The 23,394-nt window shown below is 46.3% G+C and overlaps 1 protein-coding gene across 1 annotated transcript; it reads right to left on the bottom strand.

Moving 5' to 3' along the window:
* Positions 1 to 3,898: 3,898 nt before the first annotated feature.
* LOC146006910 (bone marrow proteoglycan-like) lies at positions 3,899 to 15,450 on the bottom strand. The gene is made up of 6 exons (XM_083145347.1): positions 15,372 to 15,450; positions 15,235 to 15,291; positions 13,825 to 14,066; positions 8,188 to 8,322; positions 5,199 to 5,298; positions 3,899 to 4,104 (listed from the first exon to the last, which is right to left on the bottom strand). The coding sequence occupies exons 2-6, from the start codon at positions 15,287 to 15,289 to the stop codon at positions 4,046 to 4,048; spliced, it is 591 nt and encodes a 196-aa protein (XP_083001473.1). The 5' UTR covers positions 15,290 to 15,291; positions 15,372 to 15,450; the 3' UTR covers positions 3,899 to 4,045.
* Between the last annotated feature and the right edge of the window lie 7,944 nt (positions 15,451 to 23,394).

The raw sequence follows: 23,394 nt of genomic DNA, 5'->3' as shown, positions 1-23,394 counted from the left end.
GCAGTGGCACAACTATGAGGCCGCAGACCCCACGCCAGTGTGCACTGGAAGGAAGCCCCTGCTAGTCACTACTGACCGGGTAACGTTTCGAGCTAGCAGCTGCTCACTTTGGTCCACACTTTCTGACAAAATCCTTCTTAGATGGACAAAACCATGTGCACTGCAGGTGGGGCAGATGTCAAATGTGCAGAAAGAATTCGATTTGGGAGAGTTATTTCGTTTCTGTGCAGTAAAACCCCACCCAAATCTAATTCTCTCTTCACAAGTTACATCTGCCCCACCTGCAGCGCACATGGTTTTGTCCATCCAAGAAGGATTTTGTTAGAAAGAGTGAACAAAATAACCCCCTGTATCAGCTGTCATAGCCGCCAGCGCTACAGTGCCGCGCTGTGCTGCCGCAGTCTGGCTGTGAATCTGCAGCTGGTGCAGAATGACAGAGTCATGGCTGAGGAGGACTGGTCGCAACCGGGGCTGTGCATGGGACTCCACCTCCCTCCTCTGTCCATCCCACTGCCTGCCGCTCACCTGTTATCTGCCCCCAGCTGCATCTCCCACCTACTGCCTCCTGAAAGAAGTTAGAAGAGGCTGCAAATGTTGATGGTAATTTTTATGAACTTTATGTATTTTTATTTCAGTATGACACACTGGTGCAGGGAAGACATAGAATTGCGGGATGGACAGGTGCGCGGCGGTTTGGGGGAGGCAGCACCTTGCAGTGTCTGCGGCAGATGCACTGCAAATACAGAGGATGATGAGCTGCTGCTTCTTCCACGGCAGGGAGAGACCAGCATCTAAAGGAGATGCCCATAATGCAGACGGTGAATAAAGGTGGCACTTCAGGAGTTTTTTCACCCGCACTCAAGTCCTGAAGTGCCACCTTTATTCACCGGTGGGGGGCAGGTGTTCCCTGGGGTTCAGCCTTGAAAAGGTTTGAATCAGGCCTTTGGTCCTTGTCACTGAAGAGACAAGTTGGCCTTTTGGTGTCACCTCCTGGAACAGTGACCGGACTTAACATTTACAGTATGAAACGGTTGGTAGATCTTAACACAATGAAATCTAGGAACTAAGTAAAAGTCGTCTTCATTTTCACACAATCTGTTTTATTTATTTTTTTAAAAAGCTGTAGGTACTTTCCTCAGTCCGTTACACAACTGCTGTACTGCGAGCCATCAGAGGGGATGCGGTACATGTCGACCTATGTTGACATAGACACCAAAAAAACTGCCGACCTTTTCCAATCAACCTGTTGACCAATAGCGGTCGATCTATTGACGGTGGACCTTTTGCTTCACCCCCAAATTTATCAACTGGCACAATGTCATACCTCTAAATCACCACCCGTTTAGGGTAAACCAAATGCAATTAGTCTGGGCAAATGCTATATAGCACCGGCCCTCTCCTGGGAACGCTGTATCTGTATAGTTTTACCCCTTGAGTGGTGGGTTTTTCTGGGGCAGGACAAACCTATCAGGGCAGCCCTCTCCCCTGTGGCCTACACCTCCCTTTCTGTTCTCACTGCCATCTAGTGCCAACTCCCCACCCCGGATCACCGGGGTTCTCTTGCCGCTGCCTCCACCGCCATTCACAGCAGTGACCGGGTGGCAGGCTCAGGGATGTTTGGGGCGGTTCAGTGGGAATTCGGATGGCCGAACTTCAGAGAGCTTCCGAGCAGCCCTGAACTTTCCTGAGTGGGGCCTGCAGCTGGCGCCTGCTGCTCATTGCTACGAATGGTATCGGGTGCAGCAGCGGGTGAGCCAATCGCCGGGGTGGGGGGTTGAGACTGACCAGGGGGTGGGGGAGTGACAGGGGTAGGGAGGGTTTCAATAGAGGTCTTTTTTAAACTAAAATTTGCATAATAACCAAATCGATGGTATGCCCGAAAATGGAGAGCCCGCTCCTGCAGAGTGGTTCAGTCTGGAAAATTTCCGGGCATACCACCGAAGTGGTTAATAAAACACATGCGACCTTTAGTGCAATAAATAAAATATGTGCCAGTTTATTATACACAATAAGTGATCATTCCTGATTGGCCTGCCTCCGAAATGATGAGTCGTGCAGCAAGGTTCTCCATCCAACCACCAGAAGGCCCACCCCTTTTCAGAGACTCAGCTGCACTCACAGCAAGCCATGTTCCAAATTGACACCACCTAAAGTAAGGAGGTCTGATTTCACTTTGATTTCACCCGATCCCTTAGATTATAGGGGTAATTCAGACCTAAATCGCCGACCATCGAATGATGTGGAACATGCACGCAGATCTAAGGTTGTACAGAGCAACCTTAGATCTGCGCGCACATTCTGAGGGAAGTGGGTGGGCAGCTGACATCCGGTGATGTCATGTGCCCGCCCCTCACACCCGCGTCATTGGCCCATTAGCATGAGAACTCAAAGCTGGGCTTTCCCATAGGCTAATGGACTACCTCCCGGCCTCCGCTCACAAGGATTCCCCCAGGAACAGTTCGTTCGTCATGGACGCACACACCCAGCGCATGCACATGTTCAGAAATGCGCAACGCAAAAACATCGGCCCCGTGTGAGTGCACTCGGCAGTGCGAATGGACCTGAATAAGGTCCATGCTTTCTTATGTATTCTATGTTTCTTATATAGATATTGCAGTAGTATTACTGTGATCTTTTTATTTTATTTTTTTATTTTACACCACCCTTAAATGCCATCCAGACCACCTTGCGTGCCCCTTTTATGCCATCTGGTCCCCCCAACGTGACAGTGCTTCTCTCTCACCCAGCACAACAAAATTTGGAATTAAAAGCACTTAACTAAGAAAGTAAAATAAGAAAATAAACCTGGGATTGTACAGTAAGAAAAACCTGTATGTATTTTTCCATATGCCGAGTGTTAAACATCTTGTTGTACGTCCGTCCTGTGTGAAGGGTGACGATCTCTAGACATGACCCCCATTTTGACATCATTCTGGGGGAGAGCCCAGAACTCCGGTACACTGCCTGAGCCTGTTCCGTACATTAATTGGATGCTACACTCATTTACACAGCATCTATTAACCTTCAATACTAACAGCAGCGGCTGTGACAGCTGTCCCCCAAACCTCCCACCAGCCCTGGGACACTACATCCCATGGGTGGCAAAGTGGGACTGTCCCACTAAAATCAGGATAGTTTCAAGATATAGTTAAGCACCTTCAGTGCAGAGTTGCTTGTCGCGTTTGTATCTCCTGTAACTGTAGGGGATGGGAACTTGTTTGTTATGGCCCCTAACATAATTAATTTATTGGGGACACGGGGAATTCTCCACTTGTCTTTAACTTCATTTTTTTTAGTTGACAATTTAAATGGTTACATATTGTGTTTAAACAGGGGTTTGTTTAACCAGTGCAGTATTTCCCTGGTCACAACTGCACTGTAGAGGGCTAAAGAAAAGCCATCCAGCCTCAGAGATGGTGCTTTGTAGTCAGGTAAGAGAGCCTGGTTCAGTGCAAAGCAGGAATGGGTCTCTGAGGTGTGCTTGAAGGAGTGAAGGATGGGCTCTCAAGCACACGGCTCCGGTCCAGGTTTTCTCACCTTCACAGCCACAGCTGGGAAGTGATCAGGTTGTAATAGCAGGGATTTAAACCCTGCTCAGTCTGCTGTTCCAGGCACTGATGCCTAGTAGAGGCCAGTTCACAGGCCAAGAATAGTAGTGCCAGGGACTTGGACCAGTCAGTGCCCAGAAGCCACTGAGACATCGTTGGGTTAAAAAAATTAGTTTCTTTTGTTTTTCATTTGAAGTTTGTTTGCTGTGAAGTTATTTTGCTGCATGTATGCATGCATTAACTTCCTGTACAAATGCTGTATACTGACCTGCTGTGTCCTGACTTGACTGCAACCCTTTTACAATATGTAAACCTGTTTCCTACGCAATAAACACACAAGCCACCACAGATTATACTGCATTGCAATTTATTGATCATTTTTCTGCTAAAAAGCTTATTCCCAGTGGGTCAAATGTTATATTTTCAAAGGAAACACACACACACACTTTAACTGGTCTAATGTGATCTGTCTATGACCTCAGGGATACGGCTGTCTCTCAGAAGGTGCAAATGAAGGGCAGTCGGGTTTGGCAGTTGAGAGTGACCCACCTGCCAGCTGTAGAACAAAACAAGAGAGGGGTGTTAGAATCAGAGCAACAAATTGTATCGCCGAAACTAGTTTCCCAAGTCATCTTAAAGACAGTCTGTCTATTTCATAAAGGATTCACTGTAGTTGTCAAAGGATTGACACGCACAAGGTGCTGCATTGACAAAAGGTTGCCATGGAAAAAGTCAACATGAAAAAGGTTGACGTGAGTTTTTCACTTTTTTTTTGGTGTCACTGTCGACACCTGAGAGTGTGGACCGTTAATTAGCGTAGCACGTTCCATTGCATGGCACGTTTCACTCACCATCCTACAAGTCACTTTACCGTTCCCAACTGGAGTGCACATTAACAGTTAAGTATCCAAAAATGTAGAAAATTGTGAAAAACGCAAGTCAACCTTTTTATGTGTCGACCTTTTGCCAATGTTGACATTGTGCCGTTGGCATTTTGATTTGTTTAAATAGACACTGTCTGTCAGCCATCTGGATAAAAAATGTCAGAATAAAAAGGAAATTAAAAAAATGCCAAAACCATAAACGGTAAACCTAAGGCTTTCTAGCAGATGGGAAACTACAAGTCCCAGCATGCCCTGCCACAGGTGTAGCATTGCTTTATAGCAAAATTGTGGCAGGGCATACTGGGACTTGTAGTTTCCCAACAACTGGTGTGCCGTGGGCCGGCCAGGCTTGTAGTATACTATTATAAAACATTTGGAAACACGCAACTGTCACTTGCCGGCAATGGTCCTAATTCAGACCTGATCGCAGGACAAATTTGTTCTCAAAATGGACAAAAACATGCTGCACTGCAGGTGGGGCAGATGTAACAGGCGCAGAGAAAGTTAGATTTGGGTAAGTTGTTTTGTTTCTGTGCAGGGTAAATACTGACTGCTTTATTTTTACCCTGCCATTTAGATTTCAGTTTGAACCCACCCCACCCAAAGAAAACTCTCTGCACATTTTAAATCTGCCCCACCAGCAAGGATGTGCCCACGTTGAGAACAAATTTGCCCTGCAATCAGGCCCTATGTTTTATTATAGTCATTTCTTATTCTGTATTCTTATGTATACCGATGTTTGCCCATATTCTTCCCCTTCACTTACTTGACAAATTCATGGCGACGCACTGATTTCCCCAAGATTGTTTTTGTCCACAAGACCAGTTGGTGTAGTCCACCCGGCTCCCATCCACGTTTCTCACACACTAAAGGACGGAGGAAAGTCAAAATAAAAAAAGTTATGAGACTCCCAGCAATATTCCTCCTAAAAGTAAAATATACAGGATTCCTGCGTGCAGGGCCGTAACTAGGGGGGGGCTGGGGGGTCACGCGCACCGGGCGCTGGAGGGGGGGGGGCGGGCTGCGTGTGCGCCGAGAGCCGGCACCCACCCGGTGGCCGGCGCACTCACTACACTGCCTGCGTGTTGAACTTGTGACAGGGCCGCCGTCTGCCGCTGCCCGTGCGCTCGCTGATCACAGGCGAGTCAGCGCGGGCGCGGCCATGACACTGTGTCTGTCAGTGTCTTAAAAAAAAAAACATTGTCCAATGGGAGGGAGGGAATGCGAGCGGGCTGTCCAATGGGACGGCGGGCGGGGGCGTGGCCTGGGATGAACGTGCCAGAGGAGGCAGGGGAAGGAAGCAGCAATGTCTACTCTACAGGTACAAGCCAGGCACAGTCTCCAACTTTAGTGTGCCAGATATATCATATACTGTAAGCAGTGCTCTTTTGCCCTCTGACTGCTCCTGTGCTCCCCAGTCCAGCTACTTGTTAGGACTCACAAGGCAGGCACGGCAGCTCAGCAAAGAGGTATTCTTCTTTGGGAGGGAGAGGGAATGCACACCCCTGGTCTATAATATATGTGTGTGCCCATGCCATGTGTTTGTCAATGTGCCCATTGTGGGGCATATGTATAATAGGCATCATGTGTGTGACATATGTTTAATGGAGCATCATGGTGTGTGTCATATGTATAATGGGCATCATGTGTGTGGCATAAGTTTAATGGAGCATCATGGTGTGTGTCATATGTATAATGGGCATCACAGTGTGCGTCATATGTATAATGGGCATCACAGTGTGCATCATATGTATAATGGGCATCACAGTGTGCGTCATATGTATAATGGGCATCACGGTGTGTGGCATATGTATAATGGAGCATCATGTTGTGGGGCATATGTATAATGGACATCATATGTGTGGCATATGTATAATGAGCATCCAGGTGTGGGGCATATGTATAATGGAGCATCACGGTGCGTATCATATTTATAATGGGCATCACAGTATGCGGCATAGGTATAATGGGCATCACGAACTGCAATTTTGGGGTCATGTGTATCTGTAACTGCACTATTGGGGGCACCCCATGTGGCTACAGCTCTTAGAGAGCTGACCATGCCCTCATAGTGGAAAAAATGGGGGATGTAGCCTCGCAGGAGTTCAACGGTAGTAGGTGAACCCTCTAATTTTTGAGCGCAGATGTCTCCTCTCCTCTGCCTCCAGAGTTGGGATGTATGTTTGTGGCATATTGTGTATCATTCAGGGACAGTGTTCTATCCAGTGGCAGCAGCAATTAACCATTGCTTATAATGTGTACTGGGGGGGGCATAACGGTGTGTGCTATAATGTGTACTGGGCATTACGGTTTGTGGTGTAATGTGCTCTGGGCATTACGGTGTGTGCTGGAATGTGTACTGGGCATAACGGTGTGTGCTGTAATGTGTACTGGGCATTACGGTGTGTGCTATAATGTGAATTGATACTACTATGTGACCACACCACTTCTCCCCCCCCCCCAAAAAAAAACATGCCCTATCCCTGTTTTACGGTTCATATAGTTTCTAGTATATATGTATCTTGATGCAAGTGGACCAGTTGAGGGATAATTTATAAATATATATTTCATTTCAGAATACAGTGTATATATAATAATATATGATATATTGTCTTGTTTGTTGGTTTAATATCACCCTTCTGTTGTCTGTAAGCACATATATATATATATATATATAATTATTTATTTATTTTTTGGGGGGGGGGGCACTAAATGAATGTCTTGCCCCGGGCACCAGAGACCCTAGTTTCGGCCCTGCTGCGTGACACTTGATGGAGTCACAACTAATATCATGGTGCATCTGCAAACGTCAGTGGGTTTGGCAATGATACAGTCTTACTGCAGGTACACACTTGACCTGCATGCTGTTTAGTTGACCGAGTGGATGATCCAGGTAAGTACACACTTACTGGTCAGCTGCTTGCGTGACAGTCAGGATGCCCAGCTGGACAGGTGTCGAATTTGACCAGCAAGCTGTGACATCAGACCCCTGCAGCAAGTACAGGTGGAGCTCCATCTGACTGAGACGCACGAGAACACTGCCCGTCTCCACTTCAGGGGACCGGTGGGGGGCTCTATTTAAAGGGGACGCATGAGCCTGCGCGCCATCTGAGGTCTGATGTCACAGATGTTGTTCACAGACATACTGTATCATGGGTAGATACACCGATGGGGCTTGCAAAATATACTGTATCAGTCGTTTGATTGAACGGACGATCGGGGGAGGATTGGGAACTTTTTTGTAAAAAAGGCCTGACATGGGCAGCACCAGAGGTATAACATGCCGTGTAGTCATTGCAGCATCACTGGAGGCCAGAGTGACTGTACTGCAGAGATGGGATAACAGAATGAATGGGGACAGTGCAGTGCAGTGTAATGAGCCACATAACAGCAAACAAAGCAGGCCTATGATATACGACGGCCACCAGGAATTTTCTCTGTGGTCCATATGGCCAGTCCACCTCTACAGCAGATATATTGTTCAGTGTGTGCCCAGCTTAACAAAAGCCGGAAGAGGGTGCCTTTAAGTGACCCATAGATCTCAGGGAGCCTCCTGGCTGTTCCTGGTGGGTGTACCTTACAATATACATTTACTACTGTACTGTATATACCACTGGAGAAAATGATTGAAGCTACAATCCTTGCTATAGTAGTAAGTATTAAGTTCCTAAATACAATATGTTGGGTGTGCGGCTCTATGGACAACCAACTTGTGATTACGCCTAAGGTATTATTTACATTCCTGCGCTACTTACGTTGTTGGCTCTATACACGCCGATCCATGCAAAATTCTGATTAACACAGCTTCTCTTTGCCAGACACCGCACCTGGTTATTAGCCTGTGCGTTGTGTAGAGAACTTAGATTCCCTCGCCGACATTTGCAGACACGCTGTAGGGGTAATGGGAAAGGGTCGTTAATATTTCAGAACATCTTTAATCTACAGCATTAACATAATATTTACTCTGAGCACAATAAGTAACCTGCAGTAACAATAAGTAACCTGCATTAACAATAAGTAATCTGCATTAACAATAAGTAACCCCCAATTACAATAAGTAACCAGCAGTAACAATAAGTAACCCCCAATCACAATAAGTAACCTGTAGTAACAGTAAGTAACCCCCAATCACAATAGGTAACCTGCTGTAACAATAAGTAACCTGCAGTAACAGTAGGTAACCCCCAGTCACAGTAAGTAACCTGCAGTAACAATGAGTAACCCCCAGTAACAATAAGTAACCTGCAGTAACAATAAGTAACCTGCAGTAACAGTAGGTAACCCCCAGTCACAGTAAGTAACCTGCAGTAACAATGAGTAACCCCCAGTAACAATAAGTAACCTGCAGTAACAATAAGTAACCTGAAGTAACAATAAGTAACCCCCAATCACAATAAGTAACCTGCAGTAACAATAAGTAAGCAGCAGTAACAATAAGTAACCTGCAGTAACAATAAGTAACCTGAAGTAACAATAAGTAACCCCCAATCACAATAAGTAACCTGCAGTAACAATAAGTAACCTGCAGTAACAATAAGTAACCCCCAATCACAATAAGTAACCTGCAGTAATAATAAGTAAGCAGCAGTAACAATAAGTAACCTGCAGTAACAATAAGTAACCCCTAATCACAATAAGTAACCTGCAGTAACAATAAGTAACCTGCAGTAACAATAAGTAACCTGAAGTAACAATAAGTAACCCCCAATCACAATAAGTAACCTGCTGTAACAATAAGTAACCCCCCAATCACAATAAGTAACCTGCTGTAACAATAAGTAACCCCCAATCACAATAAGTAACCTGCAGTAACAATAAGTAAGCAGCAGTAACAATAAGTAACCTGCAGTAACAATAAGTAACCTGAAGTAACAATAAGTAACCCCCAATCACAATAAGTAACCTGCAGTAACAATAAGTAACCCCCAATCACAATAAGTAACCTGCAGTAACAATAAGTAAGCAGCAGTAACAATAAGTAACCTGCAGTAACAATAAGTAACCTGAAGTAACAATAAGTAACCCCCAATCACAATAAGTAACCTGCTGTAACAATAAGTAACCCCCAATCACAATAAGTAACCTGCAGTAACAATAAGTAACCTGAAGTAACAATAAGTAACCTACAGTAACAATAGGTAACCCCCAATCACAATAAGTAACCTGCAGTAACAATAAGTAACCTGCAGTAACAATAAGTAACCCCCAATCACAATAAGTAACCTGCAGTAACAATAAGTAAGCAGCAGTAACAATAAGTAACCTGCAGTAACAATAAGTAACCTGAAGTAACAATAAGTAACCCCCAATCACAATAAGTAACCTGCTGTAACAATAAGTAACCCCCAATCACAATAAGTAACCTGCAGTAACAATAAGTAACATGCAGTAACAATAAGTAACCCCCAATCACAATAAGTAACCTGCAGTGACAATAAGTAAGCAGCAGTAACAATAAGTAACCTGCAGTAACAATAAGTAACCTGCAGTAACAATAAGTAACCCCCAATCACAATAAGTAACCTGCAGTAACAATAAGTAACCTGCAGTAACAATAAGTAACCCCCAATCACAATAAGTAACCTGCAGTAACAATAAGGGTACTTATGTAGTATCTGGGCTGCCGATTTTGTGATTATATGCCTTACCTTAAGGCATACAATCAGATGCGATGCGATGCGATGCGATGCGATGCAATGCGATTTTGCATAGGATTCAATGTTAAGAAGGTCCTGTTTATTTCCCCACTATCCAAGTGGGCATAGAGTTGATTTTATATAGCGTGGCGAGCGCAGCGAGCCACCGTGCCCGAAGCGTGGCGCGGGGACGCATATTTCTTAAAAAGTATTCTGTGTCCCCTCGCGGGGCTCGCTGCGCTCGCCACGCTTCGGGCTCGGTGGCTCGCTACGCTCGCCACAGGTTTATATCCAACTCCATGCCCACTTGGATAGTGGGGAAAGGAAAAGGACCCCTTTTTCCCATTGAATTCTATGTTAAAATGGACTCAGACCATTTTAACATTGAATCCTATGGAAAAATCTTGACCATCGCATCGCATACGATTTGGTCGCATGCGATGCGATGCGATCCGATTTCTAAATCGGACGCCCAGATACTACATAAGTACCACAATAAGTAACCTGCAGTAACAATAAGTAACCTGCAGTAACAATAAGTAACCTGCAGTAACAATAAGTAACCCCCAATCACAATAAGTAACCTGCAGTAATCCCTTGAACAGGAACCGGGTCCCTCGACCCAATTAACCCGTTCACACTCCTCAGCAACCCGGCAATGAGAATCCATCTTTTTTACCGGTTGCCGGGTTGCTGTCGGTTTGCTGGACCAGGTAACCCCTTTCAAACCGCACCAATTGCCGGGCCAAAACGGCAACAAACCAGCATAAACCTGGTAATTAGGTGCGACCTGAAAGGGGTATTAGTAACCCCAGTCACAATAAGTAATGTGGCCCATACACCTACAGTGTATCAGGGCAATACACCGATCCTCTGACTGTTGTGTCTGGGGATTGGAGATGTAAACATGCTTAAAAATCCCGGTTCCCCATTCCAGTGGGGATCGTGGGATTGGGACTTTTACATGCTAAAGGTCAGATGCAGAGCCGGCCCTAGCCTAAATGACGCCCTAGGCAAGATTTTGGCTGGTGCCCCCTAGCACCGCCACTAGTTCCGCCTCTGACCCTGCTACCCCTTTCCCAGCACCATCAACCCTCATCATAGCAATCATAATTCTGGTGCTCCTACCAGCAATATTTTAAATAGAAACAGTGCACACATTCGGTGCGCAGCCCAAACAGGGGTGTGTTCTTGCTGGGAAGGGGCATGGCTACCCAATAGTACCCCCAATTCAAATTATGCCACACAGTAGTGCAACTTTATTCACATTATATCATGCGATGGTGTCCCTTATTCACGTTACATCACACAGTAGTACCACTTTACCTTATGTACATTACTTCTCACATTATTCACATTATACCCTTAGAAAAAAATCCTGAGAAAATATTGTATTTTAAGCACCTCCATGGCCACAATGCAACCCAGCACAAAGCAGTATGTGCTGGGCAGAGGAAAAGAGCGGAAGCTGCTGCTGTCACTTAAGGGGAGGGGGCCCGGGGCCCCCACTGGGCCCTTCCATCAGACTTTGGCCTGGGTAATTTGTACCCCCTACCCCTTTCTCTCGGCACCCCTGATAATACCACACACTAATGCCCTTACACATGACACACATTATTAATGTCCTTATAAACATAATGCCCCTTACACATATGCCAACCTTTATTAATGACCTTCATACACATAAAGACACACATAATGCTCCTTACACAAATGTTGCACATTATTAATGCCCTTATACACATGACACACATAATGCCCATTACACATATGTTGCACATTATTAATGCCCTTATACACATGACACACATAATGCCTGTTACACATGTCGCACATTATTAATGCATTTATACATGACACACATAATGCCCCTTACACATATGCAGAACACTATTGCACAACCAACCCACCCGCAGATAGCACTCGCACAGCCGCTAACACTGTGACCTCTGCCTCTGCTTGGATACAGATGTTACCTCATACATCTTGCCTCAATGGCCATGCAGCTCCTGGCCAGTTCTGCTAACGTTGGGTGCCTTTTTTGCTGAAAATTCATCTTATTTGCATTGTTATGTGACAAGGACACCCAAGGAGCATCCGATGATTAAAATGATATGCGGCATGCCTATATTCTGTGTACGACTGTGGCTGTACCTGCATACATTACAGTACTATGTTACAGTGATTTCCATGAATACACTATTTCATATGCAGATACAGCCTCACTCACATACAGAATATAGGCATGATGCATATCATTTTAATCAGCAGAAGCTTCTGATGCCCCTAGGCATTCCAAATGCCCTAGGCAATTGCCTAGTCTGCCTATGCCTAAGGCCGGCTCTGGTCAGATGCACTAAGCTTCAAAAGTGATAAAATAGAGAGTTATAAACCACCAGCCAATCAGTTCCTACCTGCCATGTTACAGGCTGTGTTTAAAAAATGTCAGACAGAAGCTGATTGGCTGGTGGTTTATCACTCTCCATTTTATCACTTTGTGAAGCTTAGTGCATATGGCCCCCTATATGAGTTGGTGGAATAGTGGAACGGCGCTGGAGGGGGGTCAGATTATCGGCAGCGCAGGTGCGTGGGCCCCTTATACCATACTCATCAATATACTGTATTTATTTAATCACAATACATTTTTAGTGCTCCAACTTCCATAGACAGGGGAACTGATATGTGTTACTATGTGGTTGCGTTTTGATTGGGTGGGGATTATTAGATAGACAGTGTCTAGGTAGACAGTCAATAGGTTTATTAGGAGGGGCGTGGGGGGCGGCAGGCCGATCCATTAGCATATGAGAAAGCTGGGAGTTCTCATGCTAATGGGCCAATGGCACGGGTGCGGGTCCCCGAGCGTCCACACATATATAAGTCAGAGTCACTTTTATATGCGTGCGCCTTCGCCATCATTCACTGACCATCGAATGATGTGGGCGGATCCCACAAGGCTGCAAATGGATGTTACTGGGAATCGCCCTTGCAAATGATGGGCCAACGTACTACCATTGGCAAGGCGGGATCTGGTTGACTCACGAGGATGCAAATTCACATCCAAGCCAACCAACCACAATAACCCCCTTAGACCCCGGAACCTCTCAAATGAATTGTAAAGCAGCGGTGACAGCATTATGGAAAGGATCCCATAGCACTTACTTATTCTAACTGGTGATGATAATCAAGTAAGAATTACACAGCTGATCCAGCCTCAATAGTAATTAGGGATGGCCATCGACCATCGATGATTAGAAATCATCGATGGTTTATGGCTGATGTCGAATAGTTTTGCCATCGATGGGGGAGAACCAGATGGTTTCCCACCATCGATGTAAAGCTTAAACGAATGGATGAACATCGATATACAAAATCATCGATGGTCATCCATTGAATAGTTATACACTATTGATGGTCAGTTGCACTTTTGCCATCGATGACAACCATCGATGGCAAAGGCAGCGATGGCCATCCCTAATAGTAATAAGAGTTGTCCATTTCTGAAACAAAAAGTGACCCCTCAGGGTCTAACATTTATAATTACTGATCTCCGAGTGAACGACATGACTGTTCCTTGCATTATCACCTATATATGGGTTGCTTTTTTGTAACTTTTACCTCATAAAATATCAATATTAATAAAAAAAATGTATTCCCTACTAAAATATTCAATCATTTAACAATGCCAAATAAAAATCTTCTACGGCTTTTGAAAAACTCGCTGCCATCCATTGCAATACGGTCATTGGTTCCACAAACCTGAGCGCTCCAGAAATTACTCAAACATGTAAAGACACGATAGGAGCAGGTCCCCTTGTCGGGACACATTCCGCCTTTAACCTCCACTGTGACACTGTGGCATTTATTCAGGTCATCTGGCATATCGCCTCCATCCTCCTGACTGTCTGGGCAAGCGGGTTCATCAGAGTCACCCTGAACAGCGGTTTCTTCCGAGTCACCCTGAACAGCTGCTTCATCCGAGTCACCCTGAAAATATTCATCTAAAAACAAAAATATAAAGAACCGGTGGAAACAAATGTATTTCTTCCTTCAAAATCATCAACTAGAAAACTATCTTCCACTATTAACTTAAATAAGAAACATAACTGAGAAAAGACGGTGCATTTGTTTATCCCTTGTGATTCAAGCTTACTCCTACAAGTAACAGTACATTTAATAAAAGGTAAATAAAAATAAAATTCAATTATTCGGGGTTGGCGCATGCTCGAATATGCTCAAGGAACGGTGGGTAGGGGGCGAAAGCAGGGGAACGTTCAATGTTTTATGGTGCACTATTATAATCTAACGCTATACCCGTTTGGATGGTAAAGTATGAACCAAGTCGAGGTCTAAAGCAAAAAAAAAACATGAAAAACTCGTGTCAACCTTGTGATTATCGATCACATTCCCATCAATCTAACACCCTCATCTAACTTTCATTACTGTCTTTGTTATTGGCTGCTTCGGCCCATGGAAGCCAACTCATTGGCTGTGGTGCCTGTACAGTGCAGGTGACAGGCACTGGGACCGGCGCATGTGCAGCATCGGCCTCAGTACCGCGCATACATGGGCTGCCCAGTAGTAACCAACAAGGCAGCCCGGTAGAAGGAAACACCTCCCAATGGGACTGCCTTGGGTGACTGGCAGGTCAGACCTCCAATAGGAAGTCACAGTGAAGCCAGTGCAGTCTCTCCTACTGCAACTGGCTTCACTACATTGTCAGACTGTACATAGGGGGCTGCAGTCCTGCAGCCCATAGGTAAAAGCCGCCACTGATTGTTGTAACCCATATCATTTGTTAAGGATAAATATCCATACCTAAAACATTTGTAAAACACAAAGGGGTAGATGTATCCAGTCTTGGAGAGAGATAAAGTGGAAAAGATGTGCAGGTGCAGGGTACGTGCACCCACGGCGAACATTCACGCGCATGGGGGGGGGGGGTTGTGTGGCTGGCACTGCGGGTGGCGGCGCCCGATTGACTCGCAAGGCTGCCAATTTTGCAGCCTTGCCAGTCAATCAGAGTAACGTCCATAATGGAAGCTGATTAGTTGCCAGGGGCAACTTCTCCAGTTTGTCTCTCCCCAAGGCTTCATCGATCTCCCCTAAATAATCTCAGTACATGAAACAGCCTCTAATACAGGAAGACTGTATAGATTGTCAGCTCACCGGGTTTCTGAGCGTAGATGGTTCCCACCAGGAGCAGCAACACAAGACGGAACATGTCTGCTGGGGAAAATACATACAAGTCATTTCAAACTCTTCTGTTTGGGTTTTAGTCTGAGCGGTGACTTTGGAGAATTTACCTTTTCGGAGGATTGAGCCCTTTGTGCGGTCACAGTCCTGGACGTCCCTCAGGTATCTGCAGCTTCCAGTGACCTGCAGTCTGCTTATTATACAATGATTTTAGGAAGTTGTGGTTTTACATGTATGAGACCATAGTATAGATATGGCCTGGATATCGCACTGGCAGTGGCGCAAATGCTGATTATCCATCACACATATTACACAAGGGCAACGGCTGGCTCTGTGGTATATATTGACTTTATGTATGCATTATAATAACCCTGTATATATATCTCATTCTATATAGCTGCAAGTGCATTGGAAACATAGGGGCTGATTCACAAATCCTCGATGGTTCATTGGCCGATGTCATATACTTTTGAGATCGATAGGGGAGAACCAGATGGTTCCCTCCATCGATGGCACTGCAAAACCGATGTTTTGTTTGTGTTTTTTTCCCCCAAGGTGCCTGGACACGGAGCATAGCTCCACTCCCTGACAACCCTGAACCCCCCGTTCCCACGTTCTGGTTGGTCCATGGGCCAGTCAGTCAAAGAAAATGGATGACCATCGATAGGTAAAACTATTGATGGTCATCCATCACATAGTTTGTTACTATCTATGGCTGGTTGCATTATTTCCATTGATGGCAACATCAATGGCGACTGCACTGATGAACATCCCTATTGCATGATAGTGAGGGTATTTGGGCGACAGGGGGGGCGGCGTTTACCTGTTCACTACTCTGCAGCTAGCAAACATGTCAGAATCAGGCCCATATAGTATAATATATTGCAGACCTAACAAATAGCATCAAAGCACCTAAAAACAATTCTAAAGGAATGTATGACTCACATAGGAGCATCATGGAGACTGCGCAGCAGAAGCAGAGAGAGAAACGCAGACAGCTGAGAGAACATGGAGCTGCACAGTACAATTAAAAGGGTTTGTATACCTATGTCTGTCCGGAATACGTATGGGTGACCAGCAGTGGGGATGCCAGCGGTCAGAATACCAACCCAGAATCCCCTGCCCTATCTAACCCTTTCTTCCCTCTGCCTAACCCTCCCCCTGCAGCCGACTCTAACATGACTTTCTTGGCTCCTGATTGGCCACTAGGCAGCCAATAGAAATCATTCTGAGAAGAGGTGCAAAAGATGAAACATCTCTGCGTGTCTCCTCAGTCCGATGCGGAGTGCGGGTAGCGTCTACATGCTGAAGAACACCTGGACTACGGCGGATCAAGAGAAGAGATCTTCGCCAGAGGACCAGGTGAGTAGGATTTCCTTCCACAGCTCCACCATGGGTTACTTTGGACCCGGACACCGCCATGGACGTGATGGACGACACGGACCGCCGACATGGACCTGGAGGACGTCACGGATGCCGACACAGGACCAGGATACCAGACACCAGGACCGAGGGCTACCTACGGGCTCAAGATAGGTGTGTATCAGTATGTATGGGCTTTGGATGAATTAAAGTTTTATTTTCATTGTGTCAGTGCGTATTTATTTTACTATTTTTATTACTGTGGAACTACAAGTGCCAGCGGGCCCTTTAATGCCCCGCAGGCTGGGACTTGTGGTTCTCCAAGTCCCAGCTTGCGGGGGAGGCTTGCTGTTGCATAGTTCCACAGTTTTAAACAATAGTTTTTCATCTATTTTTTTACACTTCAATTAGCCCTGTGGCCAACGCACAGGGCCACCGGGGACAGCACCAGGCTTCAGCCTGGTCAGGTAAGTCCTGGTGGGGGGGGGGCCTTTAGGGGGGGGTCCCCACTCCCCCAGGGCCCCTGGCCAGGCTGACTGGTCAGTAGGGATGAATGTTTTGGCCGCGGGACCTTATATAATAAGTGTCTTCCGGCTGTGACATTACCCTGCTGGCTGGTTTGGCCTGGGGCTGGTTCTTAAAATACAGGGGACCCCTACTCATTTTGTCCCCCGTATTTTGGGAACCAGCCCCGGACCTGGAGCCTGGGGCTGGTTGTAAAAAATCGGGGAATCCCTATTTGTCGGGTTCCCTGACTTTTTTATTACCGGCCCGACTCTTTCAGCCTGGTGCTGGTTACAGCTGTGGGGGGACCCCACGCTGATTTTTTTCATTTATTTATTTATTTTTATATTTTTTTTACACTAAAGCCTGCACGGATCTGACTGATCTGTGCAGGCTTCTGCCAAATAAAGTGTATTTTCCTGCCGTATATTCGTGGCAGTTTTACACTAATTAGCAGCCGTATTTTCATTACGGTTGCTTAGTAAATCAGGAACCACCATTCTTTTGAATGGTGATTCCTGTCGTATTCTATCGATGGTGTAGACATTCGTATTTGTAAATACAAATACGAATGTCCCATCAATATGAATACGAATATTTGTATTTTTGGCATAGTAAATGCCAAAAATACGAATACACCCAAAAAATTAGTATTTTCGTATGGAAATACAAATTTTTTCTACTAAATCACCTTAGTAAATTTCGGGGTGTCCGTGCCGCGGGGATACCTGCGGCGCTGTCATTGTGTATAAAGCTGGCGGCGGCCGGCGGGGTCCCTGGAGTGAATAGAAAATAACTAGCGCTATGCGCGCGGCGGCGCGGGAAGCGTTAATTATTTTCTATTCACTGCAGGGACCCCGCCGGCCACCGCCAGCTTTATACACAATGACAGCGCCGCAGGTATCCCCGCGGCACGGACACCCCTGCCCGCTCCAGCAGGGACGCAGGCGCCGCAAGTTTTTTACACAGTTCGCTAACCCTCCATGCTGGGGGTGAGGGGCGAACTGCCGCCCTCCAGGTGCCGGCGCCCTAGGCAAATGCCTAGAGCTGCCTAGTGGTGGCGCCGGCCCTGGCATCATAAGTGTCTAACACTCCCTAAGTGTCTAACCCTAACCTCTATAGCCCGCATCCTAAGTGTCTAACACTCCTCGCTAGTGTCTAACCTTAACCTCTATATGCCGCATCCTAAGTGTCTAACACTCCCCGCTAGTGTCTAACCCAGTACTTGTGTATTTTAGCGGCGCCCCCGATGTTGGTCGCGCAATGTTTTAATCGCATGCCATGTACCAGATGGCATGTGATGCGATGCGACGCGATTTTGGCCCCCTATACCATTAAAAATTGTATAAGCACCCTAAAGGGTGCTTACGATGTTAAATGCAGCCCCACGCCAACCCCCCACTATAAACGTGACCCCGGGTGTGGCGAGTGTAGCGAGCCCTCGAGGGGCGGCGGTACGTGTCCTATGACCTTTTCATACCCCTTTTCATACTATCCACGTCGGCGTGGAGTTGAGAATAGAAAGTGTGGCGAGCGCAGCGAGCCACCGAGCCCGAAGCGTGGCGAGGGGACGCGGATACCTTCACAGGTATCTGCGTCCCCTCGCGGGCTTCACAGGTATCCGCGTCCGCTCGCCACGCTTCGGGCTCGGTGGCTCGCTCCGCTCGCCACACTTTCTATTCTCAACTCCACGCCGACGTGGATAGTGGGGGTATGAAAAGGTCGTAGGACGCGTACCGCCACGCTTCGGGTTCACGTTTATAGTGGGGGGGGGGTGGCGTGGGGGTGCATTTAACATTGTAAGCACCCATTAGAATGCTTATACAATGTTTAATCGCATCGCATTGTATGGCATTGTATGCCATATACAATGTCGTACAGTTTAAAAATTGTATGACATTGTACAACATCGCGCGATATCGCATGCCTTTTGGTATGCGACGCGATGGGCGCCGCTAAAATACACAAGTACCTCTAACCCTAACTTCTATATGCCGCATATGAAATTAAAGGTTTTACTGTGTCTAGGTAGAGTCAATAGGTCAACAACAAAATGTCGACACAGGCAAAAGAGCAACAAGCAATAGGTCAGCAGGGTTAAAAGGTCAACATTGACAGTTAGTGTAACTTTTTAAAATCATATTGACTTTTCCATGCGTCGACAATGTTGACCTCTTGCACGTCGACCTTTTGTTAAAGTCAACGTCGCTTCCTGTAAACCTAAGCCTCCCGCCTCGCAGCCTATCCCTAACCTCCGCCCCCCCAGCAGCCTAAACCTAACTCCCCCACTAATGTCTACCCCCGCCTAACCCTAACCTGCCCCCCATCCATACTTCCAATCGGAATGCCAGGCAGATGTGGAACTACCATTGGTGCAGCAGGTGTATTACAACGGTGCCTCTGAGGACCAAGGGGCCCACTGCTGTCACTCACTGCATTGTTGCATATTGTGAACTTGGGATGGGGTGGAGGAGAGGGACCCAGGCATTTCTCTGTGGGTATGGTCTAATACCAGGAGGCGTGGTCACATACTCTTAAAATACAGACTAAAAGTAGTCCTTTAAGCACCTCCCTTACCACACTGTACCCCAGCACCCTATATATTTAACCCAAATTATATTTTTGCACCCGGGCCAACCACTCACAAGTTCCGCACTCAGAATTCAGGCTTTGGCAATGTCATTGATGTTGGCATCCCGGTGTCAGTCTTCTTGTCGCTATTGGGGATGACGGTGTCGATATTCTAACTGCCGGTATCCCATCCGCTGTGAAGTTAACTGTGTCCTGTCTGTCTTGGCCTGCCAGTTTGACGGCTGTGTGGGATGCCGGCTGAACTTGGAGGATTTTTTTAAAGGGGCAATCATTTACAAGGCAAAACCAGGCAGGCGTGGCATCATCTTAACACAAAAACTCCTGTTTTTTTGCTATTTTGAGTTTTACAATAGAATTCATTGACCCTTTGTCATTGTCGACCATGTGCACATGGGTGGGAAGAGGGGGGGGGGGGGGGTATTAATAACCCATGTCTGATGGTGGGGCCCTGGTCCTCCACCCATAACCTGGAAACAGTAACCTAAGCAGTTCTTGTCCTCAATCCAACATATGTCACAACAGTGTGGTAAGGGAGGTGCTTAAAGTACTATTATTTTCTGTATTTTAAGAGTATGTGGCCACGCCTCCTGTGATTAGGCCACACCCCCAGAGAAATACCTGGGCCCGGCCTGACTCTCTATTGCCCTGCATGTGTAAGTCTGCCATTTGCAAAAAAGGCTAATTAAAGAACCAGTAATAAATACAATAACAAACAGAACCTGCTTATAATCCTGTTGAACATCAGAGATTCTAGACTTTGCGGAGCAGTTAGTGTCCCCTTCACCATTTCCAAATCCAATTTGATTGCGCTACTTCGTCCTGAGTTTGTCCTGTTCTAGTGTTTAAGGGGAACAATGGCAGGGATAATGATGACGTGTATATGCTTGTACAAGTTGATGATAAAGAATGTGTTCTACTATAGCAGCTGTCACATTAAGCCTGTCCCAATGACTCGCACCCCGTGCTGCCCCAATTCCTGGAGGTTTTCACAATAAGATACATCCAGTGGTGGCTTCAGGGGCGGGGTTTCAGCACCAATCCAAAATTCAAATAGAGGAGCAGCACCAACTGTCAGTGAGTCAGTTTGGAATGGCAGTTGGTGGCAATGAGTGTGGCTCCCCTATTTGAATTTTGAACTGTGCTGAAACCCCTACTCTGGAGCCTCCCCTGGATACATCCCATATAGAAGCATACAGTCCTGCACCAGGCATCAGCCAAACTGGTAGTTACCCGTCCTGTTAATGTGCTCACCAAAAACAAGTCATAACAAGGCAAAGTGGCAATGGCAATATCATAAACATATTCATATCTTCCCAAGAAGAATTGTGTCTTAAGGTCACTGGTAAATCTACAGTATAATGGGTGCAGAGTGTGCAGTACATATAAGCCGCTGGGTCTAGGGGGCCACAAACAGTGCACCCTGTACCCATGACACTGGCGTAACTATAGCACCACAGCCCCCGTCACCGCGCGGGGGGGGCTGTGCATATGGGGGCGCGGGGGCTGCGGTGCTATAGTTACACCTCCCCCCAATCCCCCGCAGGCTTACCTATTTCGCTGGTCACGGCGGCTCCATTCTTCTGCTGAGGACCACCACAAAATGGCCGCCCACATATAGCACACAGTTCTCTGAAACTGTCTGCTGTATGGGGGCGGCCATTTTGTGGTGGTCCTCAGCAGAAGAACGGAGCCGCCGGGACCAGCGCGAAAGGTAAGGCTGTGGGGGATTGGGGGGGGGGGGGTTTGAATGGGCGGCGGGGGGCACTGAACTACACAGAATCCGTGGCTGGCTGACCTCAAGCCTATATTTCACCTAGTTTTAATCAGCCACAGAATCTGTGTAATCCATAAGTGTCCGGGTTTAAATGGGTAGTTTGGGTAGCCTATAGATTCTGAGTTCTGCTACACTGTTGCTGCATATTGCAGTTTACTGCTGAGAATTCTTTTTGTTGACTTGCTTCAAAACAGGGTCTCCTGGTGAGAGCTACCCTCTGGACTTTTATTTGGTCACTGTCACTTATTTATGGTTTATCCTGCTATCTATACATATCATGATGAGACTCCATGATAAGATGCTCAGGTAACTTGGACTAGGGTCGGAATTTGGGCTTTGGGGTGGGACAAACCTCCTAGAATCTACCTTCTGTTTTTATTTTGATGTGTCCTGTCATAAAACAAAAATCACAGGGAAAATGGCATGTAACCCCTGGTAATGGGCATGTAACCCCTGGTAATGGGCATCAACATAGGTTTGTTGTACATATACATTGAGGAGGTTGACTATTGAATACAATATTTTACTTCTTATATTCTAGATGTGAGAGGGACACGCACTAAAGAGGAACAAACCACCGGGTAATCTAGCACCAGATTTGGAGGCCTGAGGAACTTGAGTAAGAAACACCGTTGTTCTGTGCATATCGGATAATTGTGAAGCAGTAGGTGGCATCAATACCCACAGAGATAAAGGTTAGGGTGCAATGGCCGCACACACTGTTGCAACTGACACAATGTGATGAGTTGCACTAACACACTTATATGGAAGGCTGTTATCTGTTGGAAAACTATTGTTCACATTTTGTATAGTGTACAGTATATGCATTTCTGAAAACAAAGTGCTGCATCTTTACACAGCACACACTATACAGCAGACACGCCTAAGGATTCCACGGCAAATGCTAGGTATTTATTTAGCTACGGTACTTGTTTCCTAGCACGGCGTAAAAGCGTACTGGGCTATTCTCCGTAGTGAAATTGCATCGGATCGCACAGCGTGTATGGTGCCATGCGATACAATGCGATGTCCATTGTAAGTGCACATGAGTGCTTATACAATTAAATATGCATGGGATCGGACGGAAACATAGACAGGGTGTGATCCGATGCGATGCGATATTTCATTGTAGAAGCACCCATGCTATGAGATGTAATGGGTGCTTACTATTGAAAGCACCTATGCCATTATTTTTCGTCACCACCACTATCCACACCACCCCGAAGCGTGGCGAGCACAGTGAGCCCCGCAAGGGGCGGCGGAGCTCGTCCTCTGACCTTTTCATACCCCCACTATCCACGTCAGCGTGGAGTCAATTTTAAGCGTGGAGAGCCCCGCGGGGGACGCAAATTACTTTACATGTATTCCGCGTCCCCTCGCGGGGCTCGCTGTGCTCGCCACGCTTCGAGCTCGGTGGCTCGCTGCACTCGCCACACTTTATATAATCAAATCCACGCCAACGTCGATAGTGGGGGTATGAAAAGGTTGGAGGACACGCTCCTCTGCGGCTCACCACGCTTCGGGGTGGTGTGGATAGTGGTGGTGTTTTAGGAACACATTTACACCTGCAATATCATACAGCTGACACAGTAATGACGACATGTGTTAATGAATAACTGTAATTTACTTCAATAATAAGATTAAAGAAGAATAAAAAATTAATCACATTGATTACAATAAATAAAGATAATAATAACAATATATCAACTTAAAACATTACAACATTAATTACTAAAAATCATGAAAGCAAACATAGTAAAAAACACTCAATCTTTAGGGAGGAGCTTAAGTGCTCGAAGTATGCGGTGAAATGGGTTATCAGCTCCCAGTGTCTTTCTCCACATAAATTCACTATCCACACCACCCCGAAACGTGGCGAGCGCAGTGAGCCCCGCAAGGGG

Source organism: Crinia signifera, chromosome 6 (assembly GCF_055691185.1).
Source record: "Crinia signifera chromosome 6, ASM5569118v1, whole genome shotgun sequence".
Lineage (NCBI taxonomy): Eukaryota > Metazoa > Chordata > Amphibia > Anura > Myobatrachidae > Crinia > Crinia signifera.
The sequence above is the reverse complement of the archived record's forward strand: the minus strand, read 5'-3'. Positions and strand labels throughout refer to the sequence as shown.

Bases quoted from the DNA above. Each gene is read 5' to 3' on its own strand.
- LOC146006910 (XM_083145347.1), bottom strand. From the start codon at position 15,289: ATGTTCCGTCTTGTGTTGCTGCTCCTGGTGGGAACCATCTACGCTCAG. The intron at 8,323-13,824 runs GTTTGTGGAACC...TTACCCCTACAG, and splicing joins GTAATTTCTGGAGCGCTCAG to CGTGTCTGCAAATGTCGGCG. The intron at 4,105-5,198 runs GTAAGTGAAGGG...TTTGTTCTACAG, and splicing joins CGTCGCCATGAATTTGTCAA to CTGGCAGGTGGGTCACTCTC.